The following is a 24,366-nucleotide window of genomic DNA, read 5'->3' on the forward strand; positions in this document are numbered from 1 at the left end:
TTGACATATGGAGGTACTGTCAGGGAAGCATGTCCTCCTTAGCTGCAGTAAAGAGAACAACCATCCTGGTTTCAGACTTTCACATTTTAAGTTTTAGTTCACTAGGTTGTCTTAGACTTAGCTGAACTAGTGACCTGTCAGCAAGGACTCCCTCAGAGTGGAGGCATCCTTTCTACTCATTTTCTCTTTGAACACTTTGCTTCCATTGAAGAAGGGGCAATGTTAACCTGTTCTTAAGAGCTTCTTTACAGTTTGCGAGCTCTAAATCCTCCTTGAAAACAAAATAAAATAAATTTAAAGAAATTACCGCCAAACTTCTCCAATGATCTGGAATTTTATTCCATCCATATACATGCATAGTAACAACATTTGTTGAGAAATTATTTCTATCAGAAGTAGAACATTATCTTTGTGATCACCAGTTGCAGTATTGCTACTCTTATATTTAAATATATCTTATATATGAATTAGATTCATAATTGCAGCATTGAGTTTAGGGTTTTGTTTTAGACTGTGCCTTTCAAAAGATAAAACTGATTGATATGACCTCATTACTTACAATACTGCTTCCAGTAATTTTGTTCATTCTTTATAAAGTATTGCATTTAACAGCAAAGGTTTAAAAATTGAGACAGAGATGCATCAGCGAAAGAAAATACAAGTACTATACAAGAAAAAAATTGCCATCTTCATTTAACGTACGTTTCAGATTAAGAAAGTGGACAGAAACATACTGCTACATACAAATGCAAAGCCTAATGACTAAGGTACTGTATCTGCTAAAATATAAAGTGCAAACTGAGCCCAATTGTTCAAAAAATTGAAATTTTAAGGCGAACTTTACAGCATAGTTGAAACTTCTTTGCAAGTTATATTTTAGCATATACATATATCTGCAACAGCATATAAGAAAAAAAATCAGGATACACAAGTGCTTTTGAAGCTATTTCTAAAATGCTTTTCTGTATTGTTTGCGACTATTTTCTTTAAAATCTACTATACAGTGCAAACCATATGTGCTACACAATAACTATACAATAACATTACAAATGACTTTAATATAAAGTTTTTAAATAAAAAATAACATAACTACAGCTATGAATACTGCTGGTAAAATAAATTAATATTTTTGAAAATGGCACCAATAATACACTTTACTAATGGACTGTAATGAAATTACACCTTTAAGTCTTCAACTCAGCAATAGTGAAATCTCCTGATTGTCCAGATGTAATTCAAACAGCTTTCTTTAGACTGTATGGAACAATATGCTAAACACAGGTACCAAAGGTGACCGATTGTTTCATTTGACATGTTCTGCTGCATGTGACGAGCAATAAAACTTCTTATGAGTTATAAAGTTTGAAAGATTGTTGAACTGGATGTCACACAGTCGGCAATACTTTCCACTGGTTGGGGCCTGGGTAGAACCATTCACGCCTTTAGCTATACTAGACAACTGTTCCTCTGCTGTAGGAATTGCTGGAGAGACATTTTCATTGGCAGTTAAGGGATTCTCAGAGATCCAAGAAGGAGACTTGTGCCCATCTTCATGTGGAGGATTCTGGGAAATGTTCTCTTGCTGTGGGTTTGTGGCAGGTCTTTCCTCCTGTTTTAGTCCCCCATTAACTATTACCATGCCTCGGTTTTTCGGCAATAGCGGAAGAGACTCTTTCTTCTGCACAGCACATCCATTTGAAGGCGCCTGGCCTTTAGGAGATTCACTTTCTGTATTTGTGCTTTGATCTAAATCAGTATTATGAATGACGAGAGAACCAGAAATGTAATCACTTGGCTTTATTCCATAATATGGAGACAGCTGATCTGCTCCTTTAGCTTTCTTTATTGCTCCAGGGTAAAGGCATTGTGGAAGAAACAAATGTTTGTTTTCTTCTTTTGTAGCAATAAGCTGGGCTGCTTCACTAAAGACTTTTAGTCCTTGAAGTGTTGCTAAGTGTGTGGAAAATAAGTTTCCATTAGGAGAGGACTGTTTTGAGTTTCCGTTTTTCTCACATTTGATTATGCTTCTTTCGTAACTGACATCTGGGCTGTTTCTTTCACTTTCTGGGTTTTGAAACACCTTATTGTCGAGTTGTCCCAGGTCATTACGCTGATGGGCAGTGACAGGGCAAAAATTCTGCTTGTGAGCCAGGTAGTTCTCTACCTTGTTAAAACTGATCTTGCATACTGTGCACTCATGGTAGTCCAGCAGCCTTTTGGGAGAAGTGGATGTCCTCTCTGACGGGGGTAAGCATTTTTTACTGAGATCTATTGGCACATCCATCTCCAAGCAAGACACAGTGGAGTGGGGAGTATCACACTTTGAAACTGGAACGCACTTGTTAATAGAGAGTGATGTTTCCAGATGCTTCGAGACTATTCCTGGAAAGATATCACATCGTGGATGGTAACATTCTCCAAGGCCCTCTGTTGACTCTTGAGTAGATGTACAAGGATTGCCAAGATTAGCCACTTCTAGAAATCGCTGTTGAACTAGTGGTGGCCTCTGCTCTTGCTCTGGTAGGCACATCTCATACATCTTCCTTCGCTTCCGGGTACGCATTGTTCTCTGCATGGCAGGCACTTTGTTGGAAGCGGACCTCTTCAGTGGGGGATCATGGCGAGTGGCACAGTAATACTGCTTGTGGACCATGTACGTTTCATGTCTGCTGAAAGTAATATTACAAGCTTCACACGTGGTCTTGTTAGGATCACTCTCCCCTTCTACTAAAGGAGCATTGGGATTCTTCACATCAGAAGGTTTTCCGTTTATCTTCTCATCGCCGTTGCTTGCAGATGACAACTTCTTAGATTGTGCTGTAAAGTCTTTTTCATGACTTTTATTGTTTGGCCCGATCAAATCTAAAACATTGGAAGAGTTTATGCAAGACGTCTGCAGAAGCTGATTCTCTGGATCTGATGTGTGAGGAGCTGCATTCAGGATGTTTATTGAGCTTTGACCGTTACTGGGACTCACAGCTTCTGGCATTTTTTCTGGAACACTGGAAAAATCTGGTGACTTTGCCATCTGCTGCCATCGGCTGCTGCAGTAATGCTTTTTGTGTACCAAGTAGTTGTCCAAATTATTGAATGTTATGTTACACTCAAAACATGTAGCCCCTTTGGGCATCAAAGGACTGTAAATTACAGGAGGATAATTGCTACTTCCATGCCTCAGTCTTCGATGGACCAGTTCAGACATTTTGGCTAATATCTCTGAAGCCTGAGGAACCACAGTGATGTCTTGGGGAAAAGCAAACTGGGAAAGAAAAGGTCCCATTGGGAAAGAAGGACCAATATTAGGCTGAACTGGTGATGAAGCAAGTCTTGGACTGGATGGTTCAGATTTTATTTTAGTGTATGAAAAACTCTGCTTATTTGTTGCAGGCTGGGTTTCTGGCCTCTGGTTTGGAAGGAAAAGTGGAGCCTTTTTTTCACATTTATCAAGCTCTGTATCAGAACTTGCATCTTTAGTCTGCATGGTCTTTTGGCTCTGGGGAATATCATTTCTGCTCAACAGGTCCGTTGCTGGCTGTAAACCTTCTTCGTTTCCACTTGGAGAGTGTTCAATGTCACTTTCTCTCTGAATTTTGTTGCCAGAGACATGTAACTCTTGGTGCTGCAGTAGCTCCCTCTGAGTTTGGAAGCCAAAATGGCAGTGATTGCATCTAAAGGCAGCTTGAGTAAGATGCGAGAACAGGTGCTGATGAAAGTTAATCACTGAGTCTGCAGTGTAAGTACAAACTGTGCATTTCAGACTAGCACCGGGCGGGAGAAATTCTTCCATTTTCACTCCTACAGAAAAGACAAGTAAAATACAAAATAAAGTGATCATTTTGCCCTTCATGAAGTATACTGGAAGATCAGTTGCACAGAAGGTACAAACACAGTGACAACAACTAATTTTCTTCTGATGGGATGGTATTAGTCACCCTGAAAATACTTGAATTGGGTCAGAATTTCTTTCCTTGAACTGCTAGAGGATATTCCCAGACTTCTGCTCTGCTTCGGAGAGCCTTAGTATCTGCATGCATTCAGCAGCGATGAAGGGAAAGAAAGAACAAGAGAAAGGATAAAAATAGCCTAGACTTACTCTAAATGAAAAGGTCTTAGAAATTACAGTTTTAACTAAAGGAGACATAATGTTCCCCATACACAATCACTGGAAATTTTGAATGCACAGAAAGCTCATCAAGGACAAGAGGCTCAAGGTTATGATATGGCTTGAGGTACAGCTCTCAGTGCCTGAAAGGCACAGACAGAGCAGAAGTAGCATTTTGAGCATCATTGATGCTCAGCTTTTTGCCTGCATGAGTTGGCTGTAGTCTGGGAACAGGAGGCAGATCTATCCTCGTCAAAAAGGACTGATGAGTTGTGTGCATTGTGAAGAGACGAGGAGGGGTAAGACACGGCTTCACCAACATTTTATCTTCCATATATAATGGCCGTAGGCAACTACTGCTGTAATACAACACCTTTTCCTCATGAAATCACTACAGCTTGCCCTATCAAGAACAGTATATTCAAAGCCATCTTACAATCACTGCTGAAACAAAACGCTCACGTTTCACAGTATTTTGAAACTGAAAATGCTTTAAAAATAGACAAGACCAAATTTTTCTACTGCAACAACACAGATTCTGATTACCTGTTAGACAATAAAAAATGAAAAAATATTGGTAGGGATGATATCCGGAATCTAAAATGGGCATTTGTTCTGTCTACACACACACAGACATACACCATACCTTGGTCAAGTAAACTAGGTTCATGGTAGTTGGACAATATAAAGCTGTAAGAATATTGTGGCTCAACCTGTGGGAAGTAATTCGATTGTACCTGGAGATCCTCACTTCTTCCCTAGCATCACTGACTCCCACAGTTGTGAGTGACATTTGAATTTGAACTTCTCTTGGCCTCAGAGGCCAGAAGGGAGCCGAGGAGACACACAGCACTTTAATCAGTGCTTGTTCCTTGTCAGGCACTTTTTCACTAGGAGGCCATCTGAAGCTTTAGCTCCTCCACTGCCATGAGACGGTGTTTCATACGATTCCACATCATGGGATACAGTCATAGTGGAGTGTCTCTATGGACTGCATTTCAGTCGGGCCTCCACGCTCCAGTGATGTGGGTCTGTTACAGCCCCCAGCGGGAACGGTAACAGAAGCTGAAGCAAACAGAGCACTAGCTTACAGGGCATTTGGAAGAGGAATGTTTCATTCCTACTGCAGAAGCTGTTACAACTTGTGAGACTCTGTATAGAAAAATAAAGATGGACAGGATCTGAAAGAGAGCAAGAATGATTGAACTGACTGGTTTATGACTAAAAAGAAGGGGAAGGCCTGACTTTTAGCTGCTGATCTGAGAAATACCTAAAGGTTCTTACTGGAAATTCAGGAGGATCTCAGACCTATGTCTTTCAAGGAATACAGATGCTTATCTCTAGATTGCAAGAAGACACGGTCACTCACAGCTCATGGCTCAAAACCCTCTCAACACCTAAGCCAACGGTATGTCACTAAATGCAAAGAGCTGAAGCAACCCTTTTACACAACGGCTAAGATTTCAGAATTTTCCTCTGCTTGGGGAGAAATGAATTTGTTATCTTCCAAGAGTACCTGGTTTTAATTACTAGGCTGTAAGACATGCTGGGCTGCACTCGCCTGCTCTTGTTGAAGCTGTTCCTACTGTTCGCTGGTTCACTGAACAGTGAAATATTTGCTAGGCAAGAGACAGAAAACGGCAATAGCCTGATATTCAAAGTTAAGATCTGGAAGCACAAAAAGATCTGACCTCTGAATGAATGGCTAAGTGTTGTCTGTGTTCTCTACATACAGAAGTTTCTCACTCAGCACTCTTCTAGTCCTGTTCTGGGAGGTACCAAACTCCTCCAAGGCAACATGATGTTTTCTAAATTTGTAATTGCTGCCCAAGTATCAGAGGAACATTTTTCATTTCACCAAGTCCACAGAGTAGATTCCCACTCCTCCAGGAGTTTTTACACTGCAGCTGAATAAGGCTTTCTTCTCTGAATAAAGCACACAGTAGTGTCCTTTAGACTCCATCCATTTAACAGGAGGATCAGGAACTCCTGCAGGGCCCTTGCCTCTTTCCAGACACAGCTCTGTACACCAGACAGCCAACACAGCCATAATCTGACACTGTGGTCTTTCTTATTTGTAGGTTTTCTCTGCTACTGAAAACTCCAATACAGAATGTTCTGCAAACTCAAACTTTGTGTTTCCAGCCCTAATTCAAAACAAATTCAAACAGCACACTCAAAGGACCTTCAGGGAGGGAGATAAGATTCCTGCTGAGTTCAATTTTTAATCTCAAGAATTTTGTAATCCCACTTTCTGTATATCTAGTGTTATAATTTAAACAACATGGACAAAGAAAATACTATCCCCACTTTATATTTATAAGGAGGGAAAAGAATATTGTTATGCAACAAGAAGTTTATATGAAACAGGTGTCCTGGGAAAAGCACACAGAGTTCTGGAGCCTGGTCCTTAAAGCCTCCTGCCTAAGAAGCCTACTCTAGGACCCCAAGATCTTATTTCAGAAGAACTTGCTCTCTGGTGGTGTGTATTTCTCTGATGAGCATCAAAACAGGATAGGTAGAGATTGTAGTCTAGCAGACTCACGTTTGTTGGATAGAATCCTGAAGTAACTGTTTGAATTTCTCAGAGACCAAGCAGCAGCAGTCTAACTGTGTCTGGATTCCTGAGTGTACCTTCACCAGTAAAGAAATGCTGCATGTATGTGTGTATACACTTATTAAGAGAGAGACAGCATTCAAATGAGCATCAGTAGATAAAAGAAATGACACTGGTTACCTGGGAGAGGTGCTTGGTGTAGAACACAGGTCAGAAACTGTTGACATTTTGGTAGTATCTACACCCAATGCTTGCATGTATTTGGAGAGTCATTGATCCAGTGAATGTCTATAGTGAATAATTCTTCAAATAGCTAAATCTAGAAGATGATACAGGAAAATACATGGTACTTACCACTGTGAGAATTTAGATGCATTTCCAGAGCTCTTGCATTAGAAAAACTTTTGGTGCACTGCGGAAAGGGGCAGACACTGGATATCTGCTGAGAACTATCTTCATTCTCCTCTGACAGCTGAGGCCCCTCTCTTTGCCTCCCACTGCAGTAATACATGAGATGGGCCTGCAGGTTCCGCTCACTTCGATACCAAATGCCACAGGATTTGCAAGGGAATATGTCCTCTACAAGCAAATATAACCAGGTGCAGGTTAGCCACGGTGCACTCAGTGTCAACCAATTAACACAGCTGGATTAATTCCCCTCACTTCCCCATTAAACGCATGCTTATTTAATAAAATACTGAAAAGAGAGCCATGGGTTTATTAAAATGTCACTTGCAGGTGAGAGACCGAACGTGGGAGACAGTTGTTTCTTTCAAGGAGATATTATAAAGTTACTAGAAAAAACAGCTACAAGTTTTTGGCATGTAATTATTTAAAAAATGAAAGTAAATTAATTGTTTGTTCTGAATATGCAGTACTAAGTCAAGAACTAAGCTGTATTTCCAGTAAATCACTACTCAATAGGTGACATCTTTCAATTGTGTTTTTTTTTTCTCTGTGTGCAGAAGTCTTTCCAGCATTGGGCCTTGGAATTTTTGAGTGCTAATTGCAGATCATTCTGAAGAATGTATATTTTCAGAATGCTTATGCAGTTATTACTGTAAAATCCTGTTGCTCTGATATCCAGGAAGCCACGCTGGATTATGTTTCCTTAAGATCCTACAGTGTTGAATGTAATATTATACTAAGCAGCATGTTTATTTCCTGCGTTCCTGTTGTTATTAATACTAGAAGTTAAAATTTCTGATGTACTTTTGTCCTCTTGTTTTTGTTAAATTGTTACTGTTCCACTTTTCACTATGCAAAAGGGATATTTGCTAAGAATAATGCAATTTTTCATTGTCTTCTATCCCAAAGTGTCAGCACCCGCTCTGAGGGGAAGGCAATGCAGAGGTTGCACAGAGTGCTTCCCAGCAGCAGAGGGAGTAGATAATTTGATTGTGTACTGAAGGCTATATACTTTACTCACATGAAGAGTAATAATGAATACTGTGTATTTACACAAAGCAGACATATTTGGTTCTTAATATCCCATCAGAAGGATACCTACACAGTGCATGTTGCAAATCTGTCTTGGACCAAAGACCTGTTTGATCTTTCTGAAAGCTGAACTTGCCATTCTATCAGTAAGAACAAGGAAAAAATCCCAGCCCTTTACGGTACATTTACACCAGTAAATTAAACAGCAACAAGGTCCAGACTAGAGCACTGGAACTTCTTGTTTATAATGCTAAATCATGAGAATGGTCCCTTCCACACTTTTAGCTTAAGTCAATTAACACCTTCCCCATTACTGCATACAGTTCAGGAGTTACCATGGGCCTAGGATCATTCCCTGAAACTGGTTTGGACACTTCTCACCTGTTTTTGAGACTAAGAGAGGATAAAATTATGAGTGCAGCCAGACTGTCCCAGCTGACCTCAGGATCAGAGAATGGGCAATTGCAGTCAACACCAAAACACATCTTGGTCAACATCAAAACTCCCACTGACTTCAGAATGCAAAAAGCTGCTAGTGATTGTAATTAACTTAGTCTTGAAGAATGGTTGGCTGCTCTGAAAATAACTGCATGTGTAGCTGATGATGTAATTCATTATCTTTCATGACAATTTATGTTTAATTACAAATACTGTGTATAGGACTGTTCCAATCCCTTGGGTGAACAAAATTGAAGACTCCAACCCATTGAAATGGATGAGTCTTTTATTTGTTAAATATCTACAAATGCAGCCAAAATTTACATTGCTGAGTTTGCTTCTCTGACTGCATTGCTAATGCTTGTCTATTTTTCTGCTCGTGAATTTGCATAAAATATTTTCAACACTATGAGTTTCTATTTTTCCCTTTGCCACTGAATAATTGTGCATGAATTTAAGACACAAACATTTAATGGAGCAGTTAGTATTCCAGTATACACCACTACAAAAACATTACTGATACAGCTTGCATCATTTGAAATGTCCATCTCATGTGAAAACTGACATTTCAGCATTTGTTTTTGGCTTCAAATGGTTTTTAAAAGTTGAACTGTTGAGGTTTCCACAGAACAGAAAGTCCAAAAGTATTAATAGGAAATTCTGATATGGGCAACATGTCATTTGAATTCATTTGACTGCCTTCCATCACAGAATTTAACTTTCTGATTACTTAACGAATTTGACTTCCAGCCATCTTTATTTCCTATGGGCTAGATGGCCTGGACAGTCCGTAGCTCCAGTTATGCATGGTGAATATGTGACTCCTGTTACATGCCATGCAGAGGAAATTAATTTGAGAAGTTTTACATACTGAGAGGATGGAATTCCAGGGAAAACAATGTATAGAGATAGGATCTGAAACTATTACTCCCCTAAAGCAATGCAAAATAGATAAAGGCTACTTGAAGTTAATATTTTAATTCTTTAAGAGCAAAATATTTCACTTTGTTTCAATGGATAGTTTCCAAATATTTCAATGAATCAATTCAGGAAATGAAACATTCAAGTTCAAGCTGAATGAGGCAAGGGATATATTAAAATTCTGATTTTTCAAGTAGAAAATGTTAGGAAACAGTAAAAAATCCCCTACAACACTTAATTTTTCTAGAAACTTATTTTTTTTCAGAGATCTAGCAAAAGAATGGTTAGGACCTGACTCACTACAAATCTAGAGGTGCATTCAGCATATTACTGGACTCAATCTAGCTCGAGACTTTACTGAAGAAACTGAATTTCACCAACTCAACAATGAAATGTTGAAACAGCCCTGCCTGGTGAGAGGCAGAGTCAGAACCGAGGTGGAAAGTTCTGGACAGCAAGACTTGCTACTTTAGCAACCTCCTGGAGTTAGGGGTACAAAGGTTACTCCAAGTTGCTGCTAAGCCTGTATAGCAAGAGCTGATGCACTGTAAAGTTAGATTCTTAGCAGCAGAAGTGGCAATGACCTGTGCGGCTTTCCAGGGCTCTGCAAAAGGCAGTGCTTGCAGCAAAGGTGTTTCCAGAAATCTGACGCTGTAGAAATCTGACTACTTTGCCAAAGCCCAGAGTTGGCCTCATGTAGATTTGCACAAAAATACATCCTCAGCTGAAACAAGCTGTGAATGAGTCTTTGCCCTTTAGGCTAGGTAATTCCCTCCCTGGTGGCTCCCTTGCAGCTGCTGGCTATAAACACTGGTCTACCCTAACTGTGGTAACTTGGTGGTCCATTTTAGGGGCTTCTGACACCTTCTTTTGGAAAGGTCCTGTACAGTGCTAATTGCTGGTTCTGTGAAAAGGTATGTCAGCTCACAGTAGCCCCACTGCTGGGGGTAAAAATGAATGTGCTTTGATAAAGGGCTTGAGGTTGCTGCCAACTTACTCTCTGGAAGGGAGGACTTGGATGACTTGGACATTTTAAGGTTTATCTTTTAAAACAGGCTGACAATAAATGTGTAGCTATCAAGATTGTTTACACAGAAAATAAGCAATTACTAAAAAAAAAAAAAAAAAAGGAAAACACAGAATGAAATGTGTTACCACAGATATTTTAACTAGTCCTGTCTGAGGAGCTTGAAGATGGTATGACTGTTCAAGACATAGCGTTATTTGGTGTGAGCCTGAGTGGCAGATCATGTGTTTGAATGTGTATTCACACCTGAAATACTGTGTTCAGTAGTTCACTATATCTAATTACAATACTTAGAAACCACGGGAGGCACAGGGAAGTGCTCCAACATGGGATCTAAATGCACAGGCTTACGAATTGCTGAGAACCAAGGATGTGCAATAGGTCTAAGTGATGACTGGTGAGGACCATAGTAACAGCTAACGTATTAGAAAAGTACTTAGGAGGATGAGGGACTAGGGCTGTAAAAAGCAGTAATAAGAAAAAGTTAAAGAAATGAAATTAATTCCAGCTGAATTGTCCCACTTCAGGAACTGACTTATGTACTCATGCCCCTCCTCTCTAAAGACAGCACTTAATTACATGCTGTATTTTGTCCATGATAGGGTCTATTGATGGCCAGAGGACCTAAAAACATTCTTGGATAGCCACGCTGAGTGGAGATACTACAGTAAATCAGGGCTTCTATAAGGCATGATCTCCACTGCATTTTGAAACAGCCACTGAAGAGATGTGTTCTTTCTTTCCATTGAGTATCATGAATTATTACCAGAAGCTGCAGCTGTAAGCAACAAGCTTACTTGAGCAGGAGAGGCTGGACTTTGTGAGCTAACAGGCCTGTCTTATCTACTTTTTTAAGTTTCTGATCCTATTGCCTCTGGGAGCAGATCACAGAACCTCCACATGAGGGCAGCTCAGATACTCTGGGTGAGGCTCTTGCAGACCCCAGCCGCCAAACAGCTCTTCTTCCTCCTTTTATGTCTGTGAGTTCATCTGAAATGATGGCAGAACAAAAGCAGGCTTCGAGCTGTGGGTATTAAGTCATGTGGTTTCTGTGGTCTTGAATTCACTAGCACTGTATTAGGTCTTCACATATGCCTTAAAGTACTGCTGTTTTAAAAAAACGCCAGAGAATAGTATTCATGACTTACTATTCACAATAGCCGTAGGCAAAATAGATGCCATGGCAGCTTGTTGCGGGAGCAATTGTATTGAGTCCAGCAGGCGTGCAGGATACATCCCTTCTGTGAGAGTCATCTGACTAGCAGCTTGCAGCCTTGAGTCAAAATCTACAACAAAGGCAATCAGCTCTTCACCCTCTGAGATGGCCTTGGTCGTGGTACACCAAAGCTGCCCTCCTACAGGAAACATAAAAGCAGAAAGATTTAATTGACGATATCAGATTCCAGAACTTAAAACATCAGTGCCATATCTTCACACTCTTTTTTTAAATTTCAATAGCTTGTTGAAGGTAAAGAGGCAAATAATTTTTACTGTCTCCCTTCTATCAATATAGGAATTTTCAATGTATAAGGACAACAATTTGGGGATACTTTTCCTAACTAGTTGGAGCATGAATATTCATTTTAGTTTTTCATTTTGTCTCCTAGAAGGCCAGCATTATGAAAATCAAGATACAGGTGGAAATATTTTATATGGCACTTTTCTCATCATTACTTTTCACCAAACTTCCTGTATATTTTTTCATAACTCCAAGTTTGTTTTATTTTGAATACCAAATCACAGCACAATAAAACCAAACAGCTGCAAGAAAGAAATCAGTTTTGCTCTTAAGGGCGTTCTTCCCCTCCCTTCTGTTTGCCACCCTCTTTCTCTAAAAAACCTTCCCTTATGTAATATTCTTCATAACATGACTGCTTTATCTCTGCTTACACTGACTGAACTTCCTGAAAAGAAGATATGCCAAAGATCTGTTTCATAAAGGCTTATTCAAATAAAGGTTTGTTTAAAAGGGGGGGGAGGTGGAAGAACTTTCATCAAACAGTAAGATACACTATAGCTCTGTGCTGCAAATGTCACGTGTAGTGCATTAAAAAGAAAATTAACTATGCGAGTACATCTACTAATGTATTTGAATGCGATAGTGAATGCTCATTTATTTAACATGTTTAGACAGGCAAAGCACTTATATTGTGTTATCTACACTCTCAGGCCTAGATACATATCCAATACAGTTATGCCTGAAATAATGTTGCATACTTTGTATGTTATAAAGCTTTTTTTTCCTCAGGTTTTGTATATATAGAAAAAGCTATATGTTGTATTCATTAGGCAAGCAAAAACTGTACTCGTTTTGATAAGTAATATTGCTGTGTTTATCTTTCGGCATAACTGCCTTTTCAACTGCACTTCATTTTTTTCCCCTCAAAGAGATTATAGTTTTAAAACAACTTGTTGCAAAAATCTGGTAGAGGAGATAACAACAGTGTATGATATGCCACAGCTAAATGGAAGAATTAGGACATTGTTTTAGAGAAATCTTGGACAATTAATTAAACCAGTCTATTAGCTTTCAAAGATGAGCAAACAAAACAGCATCAGTGACAATGTGTTTCAGTGGAAAAATAAAGCTAAGCTTCCAGACCTCAAAGTGGTGTAAAAGTTTCAAAGCAGAAAAGTGTCTTTGTATTCACCCTTTGGTAATACAGCAGTTGAAGGTAGCTCCAAAGTTTACAAACAATTTACTGTGATGGGACCAAAGCATACTAAGGTTTACTACCCTCCAAAATTACAGCATTAAATGGTGCAAATCTGAGTAATTTCCTCTAGAGAATAAGAAGATGAAATGTGAAGATAGTGCCATAAATGTCTACAAATGCAGAATCCTAATGCCCAAGCAGGAATTCAAACATTTGAAGAGCACAGACTGACTTATTGCCTGATATAAATCAGGAGTAAATATACAGAAGCCTTTAAACTGGTATAAAACCTGTTCAAGAGAGAACCTGGCTAAATTCCTAAAGTGTACTTAATTAGTCTCGTAGATAAAAATATGTGATACACACGCTGCAATTTGAGAATCTGAAACTGGGTACTCTCACTGCCAACACCACTCAGTTCATTTTCTGGGAGGAACAGGGCTTCTGTTATTAACATGCACTTCTATTTTATTTATGTGCAGAAAGTGTAATAATCAACCAAGATGTTTTAGTACATTTTAATATAGAATAAGAGCTCTCCCTAGACTGTATTATTCACTGGATTTCTTAAAATAAAAATGAGTCACTGCAGAAGAACCATCCGAGACTTTCTCTATCCCTGCAAACATCTTGACATGATGTACCCTTGGGGGAAAAAAAAGTGTGGTCGATTACTGGGTCTCCAGCTGCAATCAGTCTGAATCAGCTAAAAGGCTGACTCAGTCTCCTGGTGTTAGAGCTCCTCAGGGTGTTGACTCATGTCCAGCAGCAGATTACACTGGGACAGCTGAAGCGAGCAGTGACCTCGGCTGCCTGCTCCTGCTCCACCCAGCTCCTGGAGGCTGTCACACCTACGGCAGGCACAGCCGAGTGGGATGTGTGACAGCTTCGGAAGCACAACAATCTCTAGCTTGGCTTATTAAAGGAAATCAGAACTACAGAATTTTAATCCACTCCTGCACTGGAATACAAACCTTCAGCCCAGCAGGGTTCAGATCCAAGAATTACCTTGTTATTTTGTTTTCTTTCATCCCACTCTATAGAAAATCAGGCATTTAAGTGATCATGACATATGCGTCCATGTTTTCATCAGTACACGATACTGTGTTAAGTTACATCCCCAGACGAATTCCCAAATGATGCATTCTTCCAGCTACTGGAAATGCAGTATACCACCTCAGCAGCAATGGTCACCCACAGGGTCAGGACAAGTACAGTCCCCTCTTGTCCCCTTCTATGCTTGCTTGCACAGGGTAAGGCAATAGCTGCTGTTTTGAAAGATGCAAACGACTTTATTCTCCTTAATGCAGTGAATGCAAATATCCTGGCCTTCACGCACAGCAGGAAAACAGTAGAAGAGAAGTCTTCTTGAACCTTCTACTGCATGGTCAGGGAAATGGCACACAGAGAACCTGGCAGAGGCTTCCGCATTTAATAGGAAGTTCCAGTCATGACTATTATATGAATTATTATGCTGTCTAGCCTTGCCAGGGATCAGGGCTTCCTTACAGGTGGTGGTTACAAAACAGGAAAAAAGTTATTGCTTCCCACAAACATTTCTACAAGCTAAGATACAACTGACATATACACAGTAATTTCTCAGGAGCACATCTTTTTATAAAGCAAAGGGCAGTGTTAACAACAGATTTTCAAAAGGATAATAAGGAAGTGCTTGCCAAGTACCGGTGGCAATGGAAAAAGAGATAGGAAGATGTTTCCTTCAAATATTTGCAAACATGTGAAGATTTCATAAGGAAACATAAAGGCCTGTTATTTATGTGAGATGAAGTTCTGAATAAGCTGGCTAGAAATTTTTTAACCAACTGCTCCTTTTGTCAGAAAAAGCTTATGGGGGGACAAATGGTTCAAACAAAGCTTTACCAGGCCAAGTTTCTCAGTCCTAAGACAGATGCAGTCATCAGAAGAGAAAAGATGAATGTCCAGATAAGCTCTAATAGGGATGAGTGACTAACAGTGCACCAGAAATGAAGTTGTGGTTATATTATTTGGTTAGAATGCAAGACAATGGTACACTGGTGATTCTGGCCTTCTTGTCACCCATAATGAGTACACCGGTCATCCGTTTATACTGAAAAGGGTCTTACTGGTTTTACATGTTAGGGTAAGAAAAGTCGTATTCTTGTTCCAGTGCAGAAGCGAAGTTTTGAAATACCAGAAGTTTTTGTGACATTGGAAAGCTGTTTTCTCTACAAGTATAGTTCTGACTCTGTGAAATTGAAAATAAGCCTCTTGAGCTTACAATATATTGTTTTATATCTATGGTTAAACCAAAGAAATTTATGTGATGTATAATGCAAACATATCAAGCGGAAAAAGAGAATAAAAATGTCTGTAAACACTATGTATTTATTTGAACTCTTTTCTAGTTCACATTGCAAGGAATTAGAAATGCTCACTTAATCATTGAAAGTTGGGAAAGTTAAAAAATATCATGTTGTGCAAACTAGAGCAAAAAATTACATTCCAACTGCATTGGCATGAGTTCTTTATCAAATGACATCAGGCACTGAAGCAGCTATCTGATACCCTCAGAGTTTCCACCAAATAGAAAGGTTATTTCAGGATTCTCTTCTTTGTCTGCATCTTTCACTGCAAATATTTCTGCTGCTTGAAGAAAACCCAACACCCTTAAATAAAAAAAAAAACCAAACCCAAACCAAAACAAACCAACTTTCTATGCAAAGGAAAAAGTAAGGTCCTGATGTCCCTGAAAAACTGTGGACTTACTGTTCTTTGTAATGTTTATGATCAAGATTCTTGTGCAAACAGATCTGGTTCCTAACAGGAAGCTTATAAATCATACTCATAATTGCTGTCAAAACTGCAGTGGAGTGTACTGCAAGTTTCGATAATAAAGAATAGAGTCACAGTTCAAACTTGATTACATTTTGGAAATTCATGCTGCTCTTACAAGAATCAGTGGTCTTAAATATCTTCTTCTCCTGCCAAATTTTTCACTTGCACTTTTTATTATTTATGAAATCAGTGTCTGCACAATGTCATGCAGACCTCTGCTGATAAACTCTAATTAAGATTAAGACAAGCCTTTTGGAAAGGATCCCATCATTAGCAAACATGATAAACACAAAAATACTCCCTACTTGTCAACCAGGAGCAATTCAGTAACCTAACAGTATTATCTGTTGCTAGGCTACAGAGCTGACAAAGCTTCAATTATATTGTATGGCCATACCTATAGAATACTGTATAAGCAAAATGTATCTAATATAAAAGCATTTAACTTCATCCATGCTATCTGTAATTCATGGCTTCTTTCAATGGCAAAAATCAGGTTAATAATTACATAGCATGCTGGAAAAAATCTTAGCGATGTGTCATGTTTGCACAATTTTTTCTAATTTATCTCTATGATTGATAGACATTTGCTTTGTAAAAATAATAAAATGCAAGCAATGGGATGCTGTAAACCACAAACGCAACTACATCTGGGCTCATCAAGATATGGAACCACACTTAGTATAAAAAATATATAGTAAATTGAACCAATTAAATCATATTTAGATGTGGTAATACTCTATCTTCTGTATTCAGAAGAAGGAGTACTGTGGTGATAGATATGCATGCTAATACAAAACTTTATTTTATGTAGGACAGACATCTAAAATACAAGAGAAACCTGCTTTTTTTTTAAAACAGCCCTTCATTCTTTCCTTCTACATTTGGAGTTTTTTTAAACAAAGCAACCTCTATTATCCTATTTAGAATCAGCAATTTGCTCTGAAGATTTAACTAAAGCCATGGCCCTTCACCCTTTCTGATTCTCAAAACCCTACAACACTTCCAGGGAAGACACAGACACCAGCACAGTGAGCCTTCTGATGGTGGGCTTCTTTTTTTTCCCACTTATTTTTTTGCAGACCTTAAGGAGTGATCATTTCGGGTCTGTGGGTCACAGTCTGAAAAAAAATATATTTAAGGACAGACTCCCCTATTAACTCCACTGGGAGAAAAGAGCTTCAAAATGGATGGAACCATAAAGCCTCTTGATTCATACCACTGCTTTTAAGAAAAGTGACTTAAGAAAGCAAATAGCTAAAAAGGTTTCCAATGAGTACAGCTGTTTCATGGAAGGAAGTGCAGCTATGTTTTCACAGATGAAGAAGCATAATGACAATACAAACATATATTCAAAGGCAATCCCAGTTTTCCTGTCTTTAGCATTAGTCAGTTTTCCTTGCTGAACCATTTGAGTCTAGTTTTTTGACCCAGAAATGGCATACATCTTTCACAGAAATTTAGGAAATCAATGGCAATTTCTATTAAAACTAATTTTCAGTGCCGGTTAATTCAGAAGTACTACTTTCGTGTAGTAAAATCTGTGCTTACTGGATTTGATTGTGTTGCTGCAACAACATAATAGCCCATTTCCTGTACACACATCTTTCTGCAAGAAGGGTCAAAAGACTATCAGAATTTATTTAAACAACAGACTGTTACTCTTAGTGACTTCCAGGCACCGTCAACTGAATTAAACCTTCCTCTCCCAATGAAATATTCCAATCTGTAAGAAATGATGCTTTTTAGTAATGGTAATGGGTGTTGCAGTTAATTTATTATCTTCCCTCCTTTGTTGCACAGGTTAAGCATTTAAGGAGAATTTGCACATCACAATAGGATGGGATCTTCATATTTGGGTTCCTCCTGCTTCTCACCCATGGGGTTGTGACGACTCAGCATAATGAATGTCATTTCAGTGCGGCACAAGTTACTGGGCAGACCTCTAATTTTTGACATGAACAAAGTACATAAATCTATACGTAGACACATTGTTTAATAAAAAAATTATAATTAATTCAAATCCAATACTGTTGAAATTTTTTGACAGTAGAGTGGTACAAGGAACAGAACTTATAAATTATGTGTGCCCCTTCTTTGAAAAATGCTTTGGAGGTTTCTTTGTGCATTGGCAAATACAGTAGGAATATGAGGTATTGTGTGGATCCTCCTGCACAGCACCTGATAAAAGAATAAAGAGCTGTGACATATTCTTAAAACAATAGAGGAATTAAAGAGAAACAATGGGCCAGCTGCTTCATTAATACAATCAAAAGAGAGCCCAGCACAGAGGAGTCCAGATAATTAAGCACTACTCTTTTAGACCTTTTTTCTATAATAAAATTGCTAAAAATTTATTAACTACTTCATAGTTGCTAGATAGATCTATGTACTTGTTTATTTAGGTTGATTAATGCCTTTTCAGTATTCTACAACATGCCAACTCATGGTTCGTACAAGTTTTTGAATAAAATAATGTAAGAAAAAGTGATATGGATCTGTGGTATATACAGCAATAAATCAAAAGCATTTTGTGAAGTCTTTCGAGTTGCTAAATAATTCTTTGCATTTTTCACGTGCATACACAAAATACATACTTTGCACAGCATTTTTGCTATTCATGTATTTTAATGCCAGGGTTCCAACCATCTCTCTGTGAAGTGTCTCAAAAATCACCGCTGCAAATTCAGACTTCTCAAGCTCTCACAAAAATAGTTTTAGTGCTACATTAAGATTAATGAGATGATTTCCTAGCATCTTCTATCATTTTTCCTTGTTTACTGATCAAAGGAGATTGCCAGAAGATACTTGACCTTTAATTTTAACTAAACCACTGCATATTATAAGCTTGCAGTGTACTGACTGCAAAAAATGCAAAGTGTATTATACTCTATAAAATTAGACCAATACAGTGGACAAACCAGTTCTGTTGCCACTTTTACTATCACCTTTCTGTTCAGCATAAAATATGGAGCCTGCTGCATTTTTAACTCACTGAACAAACTGCAAAATAAAGGAACTGCAATGATATTTTTCAGAACAAAACAACAGAATACTCAGCTTAAAGGCACTAGCCAAATTGAAAGCGGCAGCTTTAAAATCCCTGCATTTTGAGATGTAAAATGTCTGACCAGAAACAGGGAAGAAAAATATTCCTACAGAATATAGCTCTTACTCCTGCACCTGAGTCAACCTGAGCTTTGGGACTGACTTCAGCTTAGTCATATCCTGACAGCTGACTGTTTTATCTGAATAGATGATTTTATAGTTAAAACTGTCAGACATTATATAGCTGATCAAGAGAAAAAGAAAAATATTAAAGGAACTTGCCAGTCCCAGGGGAGTGAACTCCCAAACCTGGCATCTCTGTGTCAGTGTAAGGGGTAGGTCTTTCACTTGCTGCAGTACAACTACAGCAAACACCACAATCTGTATTGCAGCAGCTTTTGAATTAATACTGCAAAAAGCTTGATCAGCTGAACCCCAGAAGTACACTGTTTCTGAAGAGCAAGGCATATAACAAACACTTAGATTTGACCTCTTATTTTTTCCACTGTTGTCTGCCTTCTTTTTGTTAGTTTTAAGATTTCTATGCGTTTCCTCCAATTAAATGTCCGCATGTAACACTCAACAGAGTTCTATTAGGTAAAGAGGCAAAATAGATTAGTGCTCCGAAAATATTCACAGGAAAATAATGTGGTAATTTTATTTGCCATTTTCCCCCCTGATAGAGCTGTCACAGCTTATTTACCACAGGGGGAGACAGTTAAACCCATATCCTTAGAAGTTCTATGCATTTAAGAGGCTTATATATCTCTTCTGGGACCCTCGTTCAAATCCTAGGCTAATCAGAGTGAATACATATCTTTCTATTAGATGGCTCTAAAAAGTCTTAGGTGATATCAGTTCCTGGTGGACGACAGTCCACAGCGTAAAACTATTAAATGTTTGGCACAAATGGCAATACTTACGGAATGAAGCTGAAAACTGTAATATCCTCCCACATCACAAGAAGTTAAGTCTGCTGCTCAGAGGTGGAAATTAAAGCCTGCCACAAATGCTAAACCTGTTATATTTCCTTAATTCAGCATAAACTCAAACAAGGAAGTCGAAGGAGTTCTTTCACAAGTTTAGCAATTTCTTTTTTTTTTCCTTTTCTTTCCAAATTCCTCTGATTTGAATTGAGTGCTACACCTGTTTTACATTTGAATTGGGTCTCACTTGAGTGTTATTTCAGAATTTACTAATCCTTCAGAAAAGAAATGATAAACAGCTTGAAAAAAACCCGATAAACCGTTGCTGACATTGCCCATGATGCACTCCCATCACTGCTGCAAAGGAGCTAGGACTTGCTGTGGCAGCAAACTCATCTCCCCTTTTACTTTTTACAGGATCAGTGAATGGGCACTCTCCAAAGAGCTTCCCAGGAGACATTCCCAGGTGACCCCCCACTGCCTTCCCCAGCTTTTGTGGATGCACCAGGTTTCAGAGAGAGAGAAAATGGACTGCTGAAACCAACTACTCTGAAGCAGGGCTTTGGATACACACATTCCCACAATCCCCGCTTCCCTAACAGCACAGCTGTAAGGTGACCTTTTCGTAGCCTTACAAACACAATGATGCCTGTGGATTGTCTTTTCAGAGTAATTTTGTGAGACTGGAGTGTATGAAAAAAGGAGGTGATTAAATGAGACAATAGATATGCTTTAATGGCACCTCTTTCTTACAGAGAAAGCAGAGTACACTACGTCTTATCAATGGATTTTCTGCTGTCTTGCACCTGCTGCTGTAGGGCTCATTTCTTGCCCCTAGGCAAATGTAGAGTGAATGGTAAATGTACCTGAGCAGGAGGAAGGATTATACAGAGGGAGCTGGATTGATAGGTTGTATTTATAAAGGAAATAAACACATTAAATAGAAGGACAGATGGGGAAGTTATAGAATGGCAAAACCAAAGTAAGAAATAAATATCGGCTGAGACCTGGTTGCTTATTCAATACAGGGGCTGTGCTCCAGAAGAAGCTCAAGGCTGCGTCTGAAACAAAAGCCACCTTTCATAATGAACACAAGCTGGAGCATTTAGTTGTGCGCACTGTAACCCTGAGAAAACAGTTGCTATTGCTGCCAATTATCTTGGACCTTTCCTCACGTTAACATTCAGCTCACAGGTTGAAGTTCAGGAACTAGTTTACCTCAGCTATGACAACCATGGAAGCAAAGTAGCACTTCTTGATTAAAAAAAAAAAAATCTTGCTCCCACTTAATCCATTAGAACATTCTACATTGGCTGCAATGGAAAGAAGACTGTGACAAATCAGTGGCTCTCCTAGTAAACAAACAACTAAGCAAAAGCCATTAAAAGTAGATTTGCATGTTTAATATGTTCTAAAATGTAAATGTCATAGAAGCTACAATAAGCATCTAACCCAGTCTTTTCTACTTAAAAAGTACCTCATTTAAAAAAAGACAACCACCAAACACGCACACACGCAAAATCCACACCAAAACCCCAGATTTCCTCCAGATGTGTTAAAAATCAGGTATTACAGTTCTGCCTTTTGAAGTAGAAGCTAGAAGTAAAAAGGACTGAAAACTCGCAACGATCAAAAGCATTTCCCCCTTCCAAGCTATACACGATGTCCAGCCAGTCTACCATTTAGTTGATCTAATAAGAGACTGTTAACAGCAGAAAGCAAATCCTGTAATGGGAACAGCAAGACTGAGCTACTTCTGGTCACAATTGAAATAAAAAAAAGATTATGAATGAGCAAATAGTCAAGACTCTTGCTGTACACACTAACATGGATTAGCAATTAAAGAGGATTCTGTACTTGATGATTTCTTCCAAAACAGACTTAATAAGAAATACCAGTTTACTGAGCATCATACAGGTGCATAAGAGCTGCCATTCTGCCTGCCCGGTCAGCATGATTTCTAAATGGCCAGGAAAGAAGTGACTGTATACCCAAAGGCAAGCTGTCAAAATTCAGGCTGCAGCTGATAAACTGATTACAAAGCTGCTTAAGACTTTGCTTGTAAACAAAAGCATTTATCAACTAATAATTTGCAATAAACTGATGTAACTCCCAGCTGAGCCCCAAACTGTAATTGTCTTTACCATCTGCCTATTAAAATACCATTCTTCATCACCAAGCAGGAGCAGAAGGGAGAGAATCTCAAACAACTACATAACTTGCATACTTATAAATAATCTGTGAGCATTTCACACGTTCATTATGATTGCCAGGTTTTGTATACTTCATTTTCTCTTTTTGAGAGGTAAAGAGGTGCTGTAAAGTGGCAGAAAAGAAATTAATAAATACCGCCTGGTGCAAGAAAAAATTATGTAAGTTCATCATACTCTGCAGTTTCTTAATTTTTTTTTCTTTTTGCTACTCCATAGGAATATCATGATGGAAGCACCCTCAAGCACAACTTTGCAGATTAAACTCTCAATTTCTTTTCAACTTGTCAGTTTTCATTACCTTCCTTTCTTATGCATTCACTTCTTACAGCTGCTTCAATGGGAAGCCAGTTAAAGCATGCTGGCTCCCCAGGGGGGAGTCTGCCGGGGTCTGAGGGATTCTGCAGACTCCATGGACCTCTACAGGGTCACCCTTAAGAGCATTTTGCCTATCTCGTTGAGAGGCTTTCTGAAAATTAAGTGAATGTACATGCTTTTATTTTCTAGCTATTGACAGCCTTAGTCCTGAGAAAGGTGGTAGAGTTTAGACAAAGTTCAAAATTAACCAATTCAGATGCTCTAAAACTGATACACCCCGAAGGAAGAATCACTTTGTTAAACACCTAAAATATTCAAGTACGAGGGGGAGAAAACAGAAGAATTGATACCGTGCAGAGAACGGCAGCCCCTCAAGATGTGTCTGCATTAAAAATTGAATTTAACAGAGAATCACACTATGATTTAGTGCAATGCACTCAACCAAGTATTTCTGCACTCTGCACTCTCAGCCACCCACTGTTCTAAATGCAAGGCTGTGACCAGAGACCTACAATTAGTCTACCTCTTCAGAAGTATCTGTACAAAATGCACAGATGCTTTAAATGCAACTTCATTTCTCACTGACGTTCCAGATTCAGACTAAAATGATCTATTTAGCTGAACTGAGGCTTTTCATGTGTACAGAAAACATTTTAGGTCATCACTGGGAGGAAAATGGGGATCTGAAAGAAGAAGAGGAAGGTTCCTCCTCTTAATTGATTGTTGACCTGTTAATTGTATTGAAATGCAAGAAATTAAAGGATGATCCTGTCACCTGTGCTCACAGAAGCAGTCTCATTTCCTCTGGTGATAATCTTTCTCTACCTCATAGTGCCTTTGCCCGACCCTTTGTTACTACTAGCGTTGCCTGCAGAACGCCACCCCATTCTCAAGGATTGAAAAAAAAGAATCAAACCTCAAGACAGTTTGGGACCTGTGGACTTAACTGTTTAAGATACATTCCACTCAAGACAATTATGCTTGTAAACTAAGGGAATTTTACATGGATATAATTACATATACTCATGAATATGCTGGCTGAACCTGGTCTCTGTACCCGTTTGTATCCACAGTACCAAGACAGGATCCAAACGGGTGAAATTGAGGGAAAAGTGAACAACAGTGAGCATGGATACAGAAGACACACATATGAAAATTTAGGTTTTTTTTTTCAATGTTGCAAACAAAAATTTTTGTTCAACTCCAAGACATGGTGATGAAAAGCACCTTTCATACCTCTGTAGTTAAAATTCATCACATAAATTTTTTAAGTACAAACTTTAAACAATTTGTTAGGGTGAGATCCTTAGCATAATGCTGAATTATGTTACAAAGTTGGAAGAGTCAGAGTTCTAAAGACTTGTGTAACAATTACTTTTTAAAAAAAAATGGTCACAAAAAAATAAAACCCAGAAAATACTGGAAGACACTAAGCTGGAATTTATGATTTCTTGCGGTCACCATACAGAAGGCAAGGTTGAAAGAATTTGCCATTGAAATATTACTTGTAATATCCAGAACCTTATTTTGTATTTCTCAAGTTCCTTAAAAATCACCATTTGTTATTTAAGCCAATAGTCCCGAACACGTCGCCGACACAGAACAGGCAATTGCGAGAACAGGGCAGATGGAATACCACAGAGACACTTCTCAAACGTACGCGTTATGCTGTCTAATACGCCTCTTTGCACCTACGATACACAAACTGAAGCGCACAGCCCAACTCGCCCAGCAACCCCCAACGACCACACAGGATCAACTAACGCCCGCGTCAACTTTGTGCCATTTTCAGTGTTTTCTTTCATGCCCCGTGACTCAAACTGGAAACAGCACCCAGTTCACGCCTCCTATCTCTCTCCAGTACTGAAACCCGAGGCCGAACCGCCGGGGGGGGGGACACGGGGG

At 38.9% G+C, this 24,366-nt stretch overlaps 1 protein-coding gene across 1 annotated transcript in view; it reads right to left on the reverse strand.

Moving 5' to 3' along the window:
- Positions 1-315: 315 nt before the first annotated feature.
- Positions 316-24,366, reverse strand: part of ZFPM2 (zinc finger protein, FOG family member 2) — a 258,193-nt gene continuing 234,142 nt past the window's right edge. Inside the window, exons 6-8 of the mRNA XM_010577129.1 lie at positions 11,634-11,840; positions 7,014-7,238; positions 316-3,795 (exon numbers count right to left, since the gene is read on the reverse strand). Coding sequence (XP_010575431.1) covers positions 1,304-3,795; positions 7,014-7,238; positions 11,634-11,840 — 2,924 coding nt within the window. The 3' untranslated portion in view covers positions 316-1,303. The remainder of the gene's footprint in view (positions 3,796-7,013; positions 7,239-11,633; positions 11,841-24,366) is intronic.

Source organism: Haliaeetus leucocephalus, unplaced genomic scaffold (assembly GCF_000737465.1).
Source record: "Haliaeetus leucocephalus isolate CR32 unplaced genomic scaffold, Haliaeetus_leucocephalus-4.0 Scaffold555, whole genome shotgun sequence".
In the NCBI taxonomy this organism is placed as follows: Eukaryota; Metazoa; Chordata; class Aves; order Accipitriformes; family Accipitridae; genus Haliaeetus; species Haliaeetus leucocephalus.